Source organism: Meles meles, chromosome 4 (genome assembly GCF_922984935.1).
Source record: "Meles meles chromosome 4, mMelMel3.1 paternal haplotype, whole genome shotgun sequence".
Lineage (NCBI taxonomy): Eukaryota > Metazoa > Chordata > Mammalia > Carnivora > Mustelidae > Meles > Meles meles.
In genome coordinates, this window is record NC_060069.1 from 52,143,604 (window position 1) to 52,158,394 (window position 14,791).

Below are 14,791 nucleotides of genomic sequence, written 5' to 3' on the forward strand. Positions count from 1 at the left end.
ATATCTACCACATGGAAGAGGCCTGGATGCTTTCTATAGACATTTGGTTCCTGGCTGCAGGCTGTTCAGCCAGGTATCTCTTGCATCCTAAGAACAAGGGGGAGTGTAAAAGATTCTACCATGGAGTAACACCCTCCCTCTGATCTTGCCACTTCATGGTTGCGAGCCTCTGTGAAAGATGCTTATGCTCTCAGGCCCTTAATTCTCTTCTTTGGGAGATTGGGCTAGCATGCCCTAAAGTGCAGATGAGGAAGTACTTTGTGAACCACAGAGGGCTGCATAAGGATGGGGAGAGGTGATTCCTGGGGACCAAGGGCTGAAATAGCTCCTCAGTACAACCACAAACCTCTCCCCCTCCCAGGCTTTGGAACTTGGAAGAGAAGCCCTGGGGGTTGGCTGCAGAGGGCTTAGGTTGGGGAGGTATGAGTTTCCTCTGAGCTACATCAATGTTTATGCAAAGCTTGATCATGGAGACTTTTTTATTTTATTTTATTTTATTTTATTTGTTTATTTACAGCATAACAGTGTTCATTGTTTTGGCATCACACCCAGTGCTCCATGCAGTACGTGCCCTCCCTATTACCCACCACCTGGTTCCTCAACCTCCCACCCCCCTGCCCCATCAAAACCCTCTGGTTGTTTTTCAGAGTCCATAGTCTCTCATGGTTCATCTCCCCTTCCAGAATTCCTATCCCCTTTTGTCCTGGCTTGTCTTCTCCAGTGGTTCTTAGATGCTTAACAATGCAAGGATTATAAAACAAAACCAAACAAAAACAAATCCCAGAAATCAACTTATCCACAGCCCTAGCACTTCAGCAGGGCTATGAAGGAAGTAACAAGACCCAACTACTCCCATATAAGTATTTACATAGCTAGAGACCTTGAGTATTTTTCCTGAGAAGCAGGAGAGAGAGGGAGAGGCTAGAGGCAGAGGCTGGGATAGATATCAGCCAGGCTGGATGGGAAGGGAAGTGCAGAGAAGGAGAGAAAGAGTCAGATCTAACCAGACTGAAGTCAGAAAATGGTGGCAGAGAGGGGGAGCTGCAAAGAGGAGTGAGGAGAGGGGGTATAGAGAGAAAGCAAAAAGATAGAATAGGAAAGATCCTGAGAGAAAGTCAGAGAAAAGTTAGGGAAAAGGAGAAAGAGGAATGAGAAGCAAGGACAGAGTCAGAGGATAAGGACATAGGAAGAGAGGAGCAGGAATCTGGGGAGGGGAAGTCATAGAGATCCCAGAGCACAGAGCAAGGGAGTGGGGCAGCAATTTGTTCCTGGGCTGGCTGCTGTTATAGGAAAACTCTCCTTCTCTACTCAGTGGGGCTACCAAGGACCAAGTCTTGGCCAGAGAAGATGTGAGATTATTTGGGGGTGGAGGCAAGGTGCCTGTGGACAATTGGGCTGATATAACTAGATTCTGAGTCTCCTATCAGGGGCCAAGGAGTTTCCAGGATATATAGAGAAAAATAACATAGTTCCTAAGTTGGGTTCCTCTGTCCCAGGTTCATTGCCCTCCTAGACTATTCCAAGAGATGTGAGTGACTTTTTAATGCCCCATTTGTGGCTGGCCTTGTCTGGACCTGCCAAACCCTGGAAACTTTAACACTCCTTGTGGACTCTCTCACAACCTTGGCTTACAGTCACAAAAGGACATGGTGACAATTCTCCAAGCCATTCAGGACACTTCCCAAACCCTCCTGCCTTTGAACATGGTAGTTTTGGTCTCAGTATTGAGAATATATACAAGATGCATGGCTGGGGACAGGATTGGTCAAGTTCTTTGATTCACTTGATTCCTGAAGACAGAGAATATCTTTTTAGCTTTTGATGAGCTTGAAGGACATACACTGTTAGCCCTGAAAGAGCCTGCAGAGATCATCTAGTCCATGCCAGGACATTAGCTAGTTCTTCCTTGATAACAAATTATTTTGGGACAGGGGCAGGGGGAAACTGTTGAAACTCTGGTCTGAACACCAAACATCCAACCAGACTACAACCACAATTCTAGGACGGTATTTCTTAACTTTCCTTTTAATGTGTGTGGGGAGCAGGGGAGTTCTGGATCTAACCAAGAATCTATTGATTCTCTTGCCACATAGACACAGAATAGTGGTCACATGTGTTCAGGGGATTCTTGTATTTTGCATGTCCAGGATGGGGGTCCTTGACCTAAAACTGATCCTCCCGGCCAGGGATCTGATAGATACCTTAGAGCTGAGTGAAAAGAACCCTGGTCTTGAAATGTGGAGATCTTGCCCTTGCTGAAGCTGTGCAATATTTGGGCCAGAACATTGCACTACCCATCACTAGACTCAGCAACTCAAACTCTGAGGTTTAGTAGATGGTTTCTGAGATTGCTCCAGGTTTCCAGGCACCAAAATGAAGTCAGCCTCTCTTTTAAAATACTTAATATATTTTTGTCACAGTAGAAAGGCAGGCAGACCAGAAATCTCGCAGCTGCTGAGAAAGAGGGATGGGGGGGGGGGTGAGGCTAAGGTACTTTCTCCACTAGTGTAGAGATAACTGAAATTCTCTTAGAATCCATCACCTCTTAATTTCCGAGACTTTTTCACAGAGATAATGGAGAAAGAAATGATTCACTCCTTATATCCACATTCCATCTCAAATCTGTTTTTAGGAGAATGATTCTGAATCCCCCCTTCTCCCACACACATACTTTTGCATTTGTCTGACCCTCTTAAAATGTTTGAGTATGATGAAAGACAGAGTTGTCTGGGTACATTATGTGTCTGCGGGGTGGGTGATGGAGCATTTGCTTCTTCCAAGACAGGGGGTTTGAGTGTATGTGTAATTTCGTGTGTGCGTGTGCATATGTATGAGTGAAATCATGGAATGTGCGTGTGCACAGCAGTGACAATATAAAAGATTGTAGAGATACTGTGGTATGTGTAAAATCATGTGGCCTATGTGGGTGAAGGATTATGATTTTTTTTTTTTTAAGTAAACCACTTTGGGTTGTGTAGCCTCCTCTTATTTCTGTGATTGATTTCACGAGGGTAATGGTGCGTAAAAGCCCTGGTGAGATCTGGGGGCGCCTCCTCGTCTGACGTCAGAGAGAGAGTTTAAAAAGCGGGGAGCCGGTGGAGGGCACACAAGCCGCTTTCGGAGTCGCGAGTTTCAGAGCTGTCGCTGCTGCCTGCGGATCCTCTCCTAGAGTTTGACCAACCGTCCTCTCGCTCGGCTTCCCCGGCGCGGAGATGCTGTCCTGCCGCCTCCAGTGCGCGCTCGCCGCGCTGTCCATCGTCCTGGCTCTGGGCGGTGTCACCGGCGCGCCCTCGGATCCCCGACTCCGTCAGTTTCTGCAGAAGTCCCTGGCTGCTGCCGCGGGGAAGCAGGTAAGGAGACTTCCTCGACGTCTTCCCTTCCCTCTTCCGAATCCCTCATTTACCCTATGCCTTTGGGAGGATTTAGGAGGTGCTCTTCTGGGTCCCTCAGCTCCCAAAGCTCTCAGGAAAACTTTCGAAGTCCAGAATCTCCTCTTACCTCATTTTTTTCCTGGTCAGCGCAGTCGGTGACAGCTCAGGTAAGTTCTCTGGCATTCAAGAAAATCCCAAGACGCGGGTAGCTGAGCAGGAAGGAATGAGGCAGCCATCCCGCGGGGCTGAATGCGGAGGTGCTGGCCCAGGTGCTGAAAGAGCGGACCTCTGAAGGATCCCTTCCTGAGCAGTTCCTCCCTCCACATGGCTAAAGGGCACCCTGCAGACAAAACACAGTATGTTTAAGATTGTGAAAGGTCTCGTTCCCCACAGTTAACTTAGCAAAAACGGTAAGAACAATTCCAGTGTGTAGCTCGTGAGCTGGGAATTGAAATTGAATTAAACTGTTGGCACTGTTTTATCTTTGCAAAACTGTATTAACAATCTTCTATTTCTGTGTGTATGCGTGTGTTACATCTATAGAGGCAGGAGACATGCAGAAACATTTGAGTATTTTTAGTCTATCTGTGTAACTCGGTGATTATAGCAACTACCCTTATTTTTATATCCTCAACTGATTTTAAGTGTGCAAAAGTGCACAGCTGTGAAAATTGGGTTTGGGGTGTAGCTAAATCTGCTTTCCAAGTTAGGCTTTGCCATTTCTTTTTCTCCATCACCCACCATCATCCTCATCTCTTCTCTCTATATCCTTTCTACCCTCTACAGGAACTGGCCAAGTACTTCTTGGCGGAGCTGCTGTCTGAACCCAACCAGACAGAGAACGATGCCCTGGAACCTGAAGATTTGTCCCAGGCTGCTGAGCAGGATGAAATGAGGCTGGAACTGCAGAGATCTGCTAACTCAAACCCTGCCATGGCACCCCGAGAACGCAAAGCTGGCTGCAAGAATTTCTTCTGGAAGACTTTCACATCCTGTTAACTTTATTAATTATTGCCCATACAAGACCTCTGATTCCTTTCCTCCAAACCTCATCCCTCTTCCCTAATCCCCCAGTCCTCAGCAAGACCCTTGCATTAGAAATTGAAGACTGTAAATACAAAATAAAATTATGGTGAAATTATGAAAAACAAAAATTTGATTTCTCATTGTGTATCTTTTTGTTCAACAATATGGGATTAGCTTCAGTTGTGATTTCAGTCAAGTTACTTGAGATAGGCACTCGAAATCTCACAGACATAATATTTAAAATTCACTGTGGTAATAAAGGTTCTGTCCTAAATGGAAAGCCTTATAGTTTGGGTCATTTCAAACAAATAATTTCAAATAGCTCTATGAATTCTAACTTTAACTCAGTGGCAATTATTGGGTAAGGCTGCAGCAAATATCAACTACATATTAAATACAATTAAAATTACATATTGAAATGAGTATTTTGGGGTAAATGGTTAAGCAGGCTGAAACAGCCAACTATCCACCAGGCTAATATGTAAAATACATGAAAAGTGGAATGGAGAAAAATCATTTAGAAGTTGAGGGAAAGAAGTTGGCTTAAATAGCTAAAATGAAGTACTGAGTTTTTAAAAATTGTTTTTTATTTGTGGACATTTATCTACAGAAACACCACTGCCTTTATATCTTCTTTGACAGTCCTCTCCATAACTGAACAAGGCTAAAAGACTGCCCATATTTTAAAAGGAAGCTCTTAAATTTTTTTCTCAGGGGAAAATATTACTTTCATTCTAAATTTGCAGATGAGAGTAGTATGGGTTGCAAAAAAAACATGTGTATTAGTTTACTCAGTGAATGCTATCTATTGAAGGTATTGGAGCACAACATCATAATTGCAGGGTAATTGAAGAAGAGATCTCAAGCCTTCTCTTGGTTTGATCAGAGAAAACATCAAATAAAAATGCAAACTATAATAATAACACTCAATACGGGCTAGCTATTATTACTAATACTATAATGACATACTGAATGGCACCACTCAAGATAGAAATTAAAACATTGCTAATTTAACTCACAGAGACTCTAAATAGATGTTCCTTCGGATGTCTGTTTTAACTATCGACTGTATTTCTGAATAGCTGCATTAGAACAATACACCCAATATAAATACATAAACTCAATATAGATCCCCATAGTGTGAGCTTACTGATGGCAGCGTATAAACATCTAAGAGGGACTTTATAGAAAATATTTCTGTTGGACAATATATATTTTAATATGAATGTGGCTTAGCAGAATTAATTCCTGAACAGCTGACCAAACAAGAGAGAATCCAAGCCACTTTACTAATCTCTGTGAAAATAGAAGACCCTTTGAGGTTCTGGTGCATCTTTTATTTACAAAACATTTAGGAGGGAATTAATGTGTGTCCACTTAGGAGATCTGTCTGTGTTAAATGCCTTATGTACATCTGGTTACCAATCAACTCAGTGAAGTAATAGAATCACATTATTATGATTAAAGCACAGAAGAGAATACAACTTAATTGTTTTCTTTGCAGGGCATAGATTGTATGAGTGCCTGGGGATCTTAACTTTCTAGTATCATCTTTAGTTGTCAATTCCCAATAGCAGTATGAAAATAATTGGCAAGAATTATGCAGTCGTGAGTCTACATATATATTTATTCTTTATTTAAAGCCTAAACTGAATGGAGCATTTGATCAAGGTTAATTATCTTTTGGCCTCAGTTTTCCCACCTTCACAAGCAGAGGGTTGTACTGGGAAGGAGAGTCATATCCCTTCCAGATGTGACTGATATTCTGTACTTCAATACTGGCAAAGGTGCCAGAGAAGTACTGAGTCTTTACATTTTAACTAATAAATGGAATATAGCTCTTTTTTAAATATATTCATGTTTTTATTTTTTTCCTTCTTATCTAGTTCATTTGCATTCTTCCTAGGTTTGATTCACTGGAAGAGTCTAGCATGCCAGCCTGTTTATCAGCCAGCCATAATGGACCATTTAAGTTATATTTTCCTTCCTCCCTGCCACAGCCACAGACTTCAGCAATCCTCAACAACCTGCTACTTCTAATAACAGGAGGGCTTGAGTAAGGTACTCCTCTTTTCTGGACCTTAGTTTCCCCATCTAAAAATAGCCATACTAATGGAACCCATTCCTTAGAGTTATGAGAATTCAATAGACCATGTATTGGAAGTTTGTAATACATAGTAAGTAGTGGTAAACATTGAATGTTAATGGTGCTAATTTTGTTGTCACTGGGCTGTGCTTCCTAGCTCCTCTTTCTTTACTTTTGCTGTGTCTTGTCATTTCCACAGGTCCAAATGTAACGCAACCGTCAAGATTTATTTTATATTCTTGCTTCATAAAATTCTTTCTTTATGCTCTCGTCTGGGATAGCTCCCTTCTCTGAGTACTTAATCTGCATCCCTTCCATGGTGTTTATTTATCCCTTCTTACCCTTTGTCATGACAGTATGAATGTATGTAGGAGAGTAAGTATTTGTGTGTAAACTTCCAGTGAATAGATATATATCTGGTTCATAGGTATAGTTCACTCAGTATCTCACAGAATGCTTTGTACATAGTAGGTTCTCAGTGTTCATTAAAGAATAAATGGCCCATGAGGAATCTTTTTTTTTGTAATAAAATCTTTTTTTTTTATTTTAAAGATTTTATTTATTTATTTGACAGAGAGAGAGATCACAAGTAGGCAGAGAGGCAGGCAGAGAGAGAGGAGGAAGCAGTCTCCCTGCAGAGCAGAGAGCCCGATGCGGGGCTCGATCCCAGGACCCTGAGATCATGACCTGAGCCGAAGGCAGCGGCTTAATCCACTGAGCCACCCAGGCGCCCCGCCCATGAGGAATCTTAAGTGACACAAATATCTATTTACTAGGTGACAACATTCTTTCTTAATGCTTTAGTTGGCAGGGGAAAGTGACATTACTGGCTATTCTATGTGATGCTGGTATGACACCAGAAAGATACAGTATATGGCTTTGATTTTAATAGCCGTAGCAACATGTGATTAGCAGACACATCCATTTTGGAAGCTTCAATTAGTTTAGTTTTCTTTCTTTTTTTTAAGATTTTATTTGTTTATTTGACGGGCAGAGATCACAAGTAGGCAGAAAGGCAGGCAGAGAGAGAGAGGGAGGGAAGCAGGCTCCCCACTGAGCAGAGAGCCCAATGCGGGGCTCGATCCCAGGACCCAGAGCTGAAGGCAGAGACTTTAACCCACTGAGCCACCCAGGTGCCCCCAGTTCAGCTTTCTTTAACCATATTACAAAGTTGCCCAGTTAGGCTGTTTTATCAACTAACCATGGGGCTTACATTTACCAAGGAAAAAAAAGATTCGCCAATATTTCTTTTCACATTTGTGATTTCAAGATCATGCACATTCATTTTTTATTCTAATGCAGGACCAATTTTCTTGGCCTTGGCTCAAACTATTCTCAATATACAGACAATTCTATTTTATGGTGACATAAAATAGTCCTTTAATTCCAAATGTCAGACATGGAAGAGGGCTCAAAGTTCATCTGGTCCTCACTATTCATTTTATTGAAGGCTGACATAAGGAGAGGTGAAATTATGTACCAAAGCTACTTAAGGAGTACCAAAGATGCAGAGATGGGCAGAGATGGGGCAAGGCCTAAATTCCCCCTCTCTTACCTCTTATTCTACACACTTCCCCTAAGTAATCTGCACATCTGGATAATTGGTGTATTTCTGATGTGAATGGTAACTTTGTCTCTGAAATTTCTTCACCTTCCACTACACAGCGGGTCTGCATATGAGAGAGAACAAGACAACTGATATAAAATAGCTTCCTATAATTATAGAAAGACATAGAAAGAAACAGTTAACAGTATTAGTTAAGGGGAAAGAAAACTCAAAGGATATAGTCTTTCACTTAATTAGACCCAAAAAGCAAACAATGAATCTGTCTTAGAATGGAGATGTCAAGGCTGTTCCAGCAAATGGTGGGACTCTCACTCACACCAAGGAGATGGTATTGGGCCTGGAGAGGTAGTCTTCAGAGAAGTCAGGAGCCATACCTACAAGACTAGGCAGCATATACTTCAAGGACCACCCCAAATTCTTTAGGAGTGAAAATGAGTGCTTTGATTCCAGAGGTGCAGTTTTCATTACCTAGAATGGGCCTCAGTGTCAAGGGCTTGCTGGAGACTGGGAGAGAATTTGTATGGTGAGGTCTCTATTTTCAGGGAACTGAGTCTAGTAGGTTAGACATAGTCATTAAAAATGACCAAATACTATAATGGAAGTTCACCTAGAGTACTAGGAAAGAAAAGAGGTGTCAGCAACTCCCTCTTTTCTTTCTTTAAGTTATTCTTCTTATGACTTTTTCAATTATGGTTTGAAAGTCTAAATGCTTTTATTCTAGATGGAATTAATAAATTATAGGCCTAATGATATAAGGCACACTTTCGCAACATGATCTCAGTTAGGTTTGAAAGTGTTAATACTCATTTACGTATGAAGAGGCTGAGACTCAGAGAGTTTAAGTAATTTGCCCAAAGATGTCACCAGCTGGTGTTTGGTGGAGTTGGAACCAGGTTGTCTGATTTCCAATCCAGAGCTCTTCCCACTGTATCTTAGGGGAAAGAAGTGAATTACAGGGAAATCGTGACTTGCTGGGCAAATTAAGAGCAGATCAGCTCCCGACCATCTAAATATAGCTCTTCTGTATATAACACACATGGGTATTACTTCTTCGTTATTGTCAGAGGAGAAATGGATTTAGGCTCTGGGGTTGAGATTTGATTTTGTGACCTGATTAGGGGCACTGTTTACAAGGAACTGTTTGCAATCTTTCCTTTCACATGTTTAACATCATTGTTGTAGTTTTGCTAAGTGAATGAATAAACAAACAAGTGAAATTCACAACCTCAGCTTTAAGCACTCCTTTTCTACTCAATTCCTCACACAGAGGTTTCACAACAACTCAGGCTTGGGCATTTTTCAACTGAAGCAATTAAAAATCTATTAGTCCTGGTCTTTATTCTACAAGCCATGTAATCTGCCTCACTTATGACTAGGTAGTGGCCATATCTTCCTACCTCTGCTCTTGTATGTATATCTTGTGAAAAGTGGTCTTGAGGCTGGGATTTGCAGACCTGAGAAATTTCATTGAAATGTACAAATGAGGTCAACTTTTGCTAAGTAGGCTTTTATGCCACTGAAGCTGATACAGCTCTCAACGTTTCAGATAAATATTCTAGGTCACATAAGTACTCTCTTTCATATGTTTCACATGTCCCTGGAATAGGGTCCATTAAGATGCTGAACTTGTTATCCAGATATGAAATAGTTTTATTAAAATAAGCAATATTTCAAGGAAATTCAGGCTTTTAAACTAGAGTTCAAATAGTTAAGAAAGATAATGCATTCCCAGTTAATTGGTGGTTAATTATATCTTTCTTGTATAAAAATATAAAAGTACATTTTCAGTTCCAATGCTACATTAAGGTCAGATGGCGCACTTTAGGAAAGAATGCATTAAACTATGCTAGAATCGCTCTCCCTGGCAAAAATTTATTGACTACAAAATACACGTCAAGATTTACAAATTTAACTAGAACATAGCTCTTCCTTTCTTTTTTCCCATCAACATTCTCCCACTTACTCCCCAAAACAAGGAAAAAAGGCAATGATCTTACCAGACTTCTCCCCAACATCTTCATCATCATATTTGTTTGTTATTACACATGTAACAGCATGGTGTACTCATAAGACCACTCAAGGTCTGTAACCTTCACAGTGTCTTCTGGAGCTTCCTGGCTCTCATGTTTTTCCTCTCTTGTGATTTACCAAAACATGTATTTATGGATCACCTGTTTGTCATTGGAGCGGGCAGATTCCTGATGTCGCTGCTGCTGTCCTTCTTCTCCTTTTTCTCCCCAGTCCTTCTCTGATGCCTATTCCCTCCCTGACAGTAACATCCTGAATTATTTTGGTGTACTGTCTCCTGTGCTTGTCAGCCAGATTGGGCAAGATCAACTCCACTTCCAGCCCAGTATTGATCCTAGAATGGATTAAGTCTTTTAGTATGTACCATCCCATGATCCTAGACATTGATTCATGGCTAGGCACATGGCCAATCACAGTAAATCTTAAGACTCTTTTGGGCACTGTTGGGACATATTTTTCTGCTGATTATGGATAAAGAAGGATGAAAGCTTCTGTCAATCATATTGGGACTGGCAGTGCTGTCTGAAGGTCTGCGCTGCAGAAGGCACAGCGCAGTCATGTAAGGACACTGGGTCATTGGTGTCCTAGTCAAAGTATAGTATTAAGCTTATCCCAAACAATAACAACAATGTTTTTATTGTACTTATCATATGTATGATCTAATAAATTCTCCTAATTTTTAGAAAAGAGTTTGGTTTTCCTTTATTTTAACCAAGACTTTCTTACATAGACATTAGTGCTACCTCATGTTGTTAGCAGTGTGTGTGAGTGTGTGCGCGCGTGTCTGTGCATGTGCCTGCACGCACACTTGAATGAGTCCATTGTTATGTCGTTGTTTATGTATCTGTAGCTATTTATGTTTTTATGTTTATCCTAACTTCCCTATTAAAATAAAAATTCTGAGAGGAAAAAGTTTAGACTCTACTAGACTGTGTCTTCTTGGAACCCCATTATGTCACCGGCTTATACCAACTTCTTAACAGATACTGTTGATAATAAAGGTGAGAGTTGGTTACGGTTGCTTAATCCTTTTTAATTTATTTAAGTATTATACAAATGTTATCTCATTAAATAGTCATACATTTTACAATTCATAAACTAAGCATTAGGGCAAAAATTTATACCTCTGCTTTTTTACAAATATAAAAACTGGTGTTCAGAGTGTTTCAGTAACTTGGCTAAAGCCACAGATAACTCACATGACAGAGCTGAAAATTAAACCTAGCTCCTCTGGCAAATCAAGTAAAGCTGCCCAACCATTTCAGTTTTAGGGACACTCATCAATTAAGCAATTTTAAAGATCTCTGTAGATCAAACTTCCTTGATTTCTTCTCTCATTCTGCTGCTTGTTAGGGTAGACACAAGTCCACTGCTTGGTCTCTCACATCCCAGGATCTCACCCCAACCACTGGATTCAGGGAGTCCAACTGTCATCTTCACAGAGCCCTTTGTGAGGTTTCCTCTTCAGTCTTGCTGGAGAGAGCCTCTGGCTCTTCTCATGGACCATAAGTAGGAGGTGAATGAGTGGATATTACATAAAAAAATCACTGCAGTATTCTGACCTAGTGTCCTTATTTTATCTGCTCTCTTGACTTTGGGCTTCCCTAGGAACTCCTCAAGTCCTCTGACTTGAGAAGTATAACATGCTGGGGATGAGAACACTGTAGACTATACCTTAAGGCCTTCCCTGAGGAGGGTCTACCATCCTAGGTAACATTTTATTTGCTTTTCTAAAATTGCCAAGTTATTACCATTAATGTACTATTTATTTTGCATCCTACTGAGTGGCTACCACACTGCAGAATGTGTGTGTGTGTGTGTGTGCATGTGCGTCTGTAATTTTTTAGATGATGAGTTTTTTCAATTTACAAAATATTTATTGATAGTCTATTTGCTAGGTGGAAGCTATAAAGATTAAGCTAAAGATCTCCATCCTTAGGCAGTTTAAAGTTGGAATGCATATTCACTGGTAAGTAACTATAGGATGAGACATTGGTCCACAAAATGTGGCCCTGGACCAAGAACATTAGAATTACCTGGTAACTTGTCCAAAATACAAACTCTTGGACTCAACCCCAGGTATACTGAGTCAGAAATTTGGGGAATGTGCCCAAAAGTCTGTATTTTAACAAGCCCTCCAAGCAATTCTTATACACACTAAATTTTGAGAACCAATAAGGAAAAAAGGGGCTTGAATGTATTAGGCAAGTCGCCATGATAAAAATACTTAATTTTTTATTTTTATTATTATTTTAAAAAAGATTTTATTTATTTATTTCACAGAGAGAGAGCTTACAAGTAGGCAGAGAGGCAGGCAGAGAGAAAGGAGGAAGCAGGCTCCCTGCCGAGCAGAGAGCCTGATGAGGGGCTGATCCCAGGACCCTGGGATCACGACCTGAGCCAAAGGCAGAGGCTTTAACCCACTGAGCTACCCAGGTGCCCCCCAAAATTTATTTTTTTAATTTTTAAATTTCATTCCAACATTTTTATCAAATAAATTCACACATGAAGTTGAGATTCCTTTTTATTTTTTTGCAATTATTTTCTCTTTCCTCTCTCTCCTTTTATAGGTAAACACTATCATCAATTCAGTGTTTACTCTTCCTGCCCATGGTTTTATATTTTTACCATGTGTGCAGGCAATCATAAATAATATGTTGTGTTGCTTTGTGCTTTAAACATCTTTATGAATAATAGCTTACATATTTTTGAAAGCCTACAATTGTGTTTTTCAGTCACTTTAACTTCTGCATAGTATTTCATTGCATAAATTTATCACAACAATTTATGCATTCCCCTATTGATAAACATTTAACTTTTTTCAAATTTGTGCAGGGGAGAGAAGCTGTTGTTGTCTTTCGATCTTTCTTGGTGCTATGAGACTGGGTGATCTCTCTTTACCAAAGAAAAAAACTAAATGCTAAATAATTCTATTGGCCTCCCAGTCCCTTTCATTAAGCTTTAAGGATTCCATGCTTCTGGGAAACTTTAACATTATAATTTGTTACGTTTAAAAATTTGTATGTATAATGAAGTCAGTCTCCTTATTGCCCCTCGGTCCTTATTCATCCCATCAAGATTCGGTAACACTGAAATTGCTTCTTCGGAAACTGACTGTAAAGAGAATGCTCCGCATCTCAGCAGGTATTTCAAACTCCCTTGATTCCTATTAGTGTAAGTTCCCATTAGGTAGTCCCAGGGAGAGAGACAACTGAACAAATAGTTTAAAATGCTGAAATATGCTATTTAATATTCTACCTGGAAGGAGCTGAATCAAGAGACTGACCTAGGAGACTAAACAGCAAAGGCTTTACCTGTCTGGGTTGTTCACTTGGAATGAGGCCATGACCATTATAGCCCAAGGCTGTTTTACCTGCTATCCCTTTTTGGGAGTCCAGTAAACTTATATCTGGTATATTTCATTGCTGTCGCAATCCTGACGGCATCCTAGTGGTTCACCAAGGCCCTTCCAATTCTGGCCTGAGAGCTGCCCCAGAGCCACATGTGGATGGAACAACAGAGAATCTTAGCATTCTCTGGCTATGTGCTAATCCATCATTCAGAACCTGAACCTGTCCTAGGGGCTGTGTGCTAACCAATCATTCAATACTTGGACTTGCTCTACTATATACCTATCCACAAGTCATCGATACTTTGTTTAAGTTCCTCTAGTGATGAAGGACTTATTGCCTCCTGAGGAACTTTGGGGTTAGACAGAGCAAATCTAATCACTGCTTCAAAGAAAGCCCTCTAAATTTTTGCAGGGAAATCCATGCTTTGGTCCCCTCACTATACCCACATACTCTCTTCTCCCTCCTAGCCACCTCAATTTTTCTCCCTGCTCTTTTTTTTTTCTTTTGCATGTGACATGTACTCCAATTCTTTAACCCATCTGCACAAACTTGAGTGTGGTCTATTTTTTTTTGTTTTTGTTTTCTGAGAGTAAGAAAGTATTCTAAAGAGGTGCCTGGGTGGCTCAGTCAGTTGATTGTCTCCCTGTGGCTCAGGTCATGATCCCAGGGTCTTGGGATCAAGCCCCAGGTCAGGCTCTCTGCGCAGCAGGGACTCTGCTTCTCCTTCTCCCTCTGCCCCTCCCCTTGGCTTGTGCTCTCTCTCTTTCTCTCACATAAATAAATAAAATATTTTTTAAGTATTTTTTTATTGTGTTCAGGGAGCCAACATACACTATATCATTAGTCTTTAAAAATGTAATCTAAAGGTCTAGAAAAGAAGAATTTTAACTACAAGGATAAATGAATCAATTTATTTTTTCAACGGACTCTGCCTCATGGTACACTGCCTACATTGATTAGCTGTTGGTTGAAATGAAAGGCAATCTGCACTCACTTTTGGTTCCATTACTATTACCAAATCATGGGAAGACATTTCCCCAAACACCGAGGACTCTTTTTTTTTTAAATGACAAAAGTGAGGTTTAAGGAGAAAAAGCATCATATTCAATGTTACATTCAGGATTAAAGCTTACTTCTCCTGATTTTTTTTTACTGGTACTCATTGCACCATCTTTCCAAAAGTACTTGTAAGTATCAGTCAGACATACATTAACTCTAGAATTAATTACAGGAGCTGAGCTTTTCATAGATGGTGGAGCAGAGGCACGTGAGTGCTATTCCAAGTCAAGGGAATGGATAGCAAATACGCAAAGGTGGGAAAAATGTAGAATATGTTTCAAGAATGATAAATCAGTTTTAA

At 40.5% G+C, this 14,791-nt stretch overlaps 1 protein-coding gene across 1 annotated transcript; it reads left to right on the forward strand.

Moving 5' to 3' along the window:
* Positions 1-3,110: 3,110 nt before the first annotated feature.
* On the forward strand, positions 3,111-4,525 carry SST (somatostatin). Its single transcript, XM_046002987.1, has 2 exons — positions 3,111-3,350; positions 4,158-4,525. Exons 1-2 carry the CDS (start codon positions 3,213-3,215, stop codon positions 4,368-4,370), a joined length of 351 nt encoding a protein of 116 aa, XP_045858943.1. The 5' UTR covers positions 3,111-3,212; the 3' UTR covers positions 4,371-4,525.
* The last annotated feature ends 10,266 nt before the right edge of the window (positions 4,526-14,791 follow it).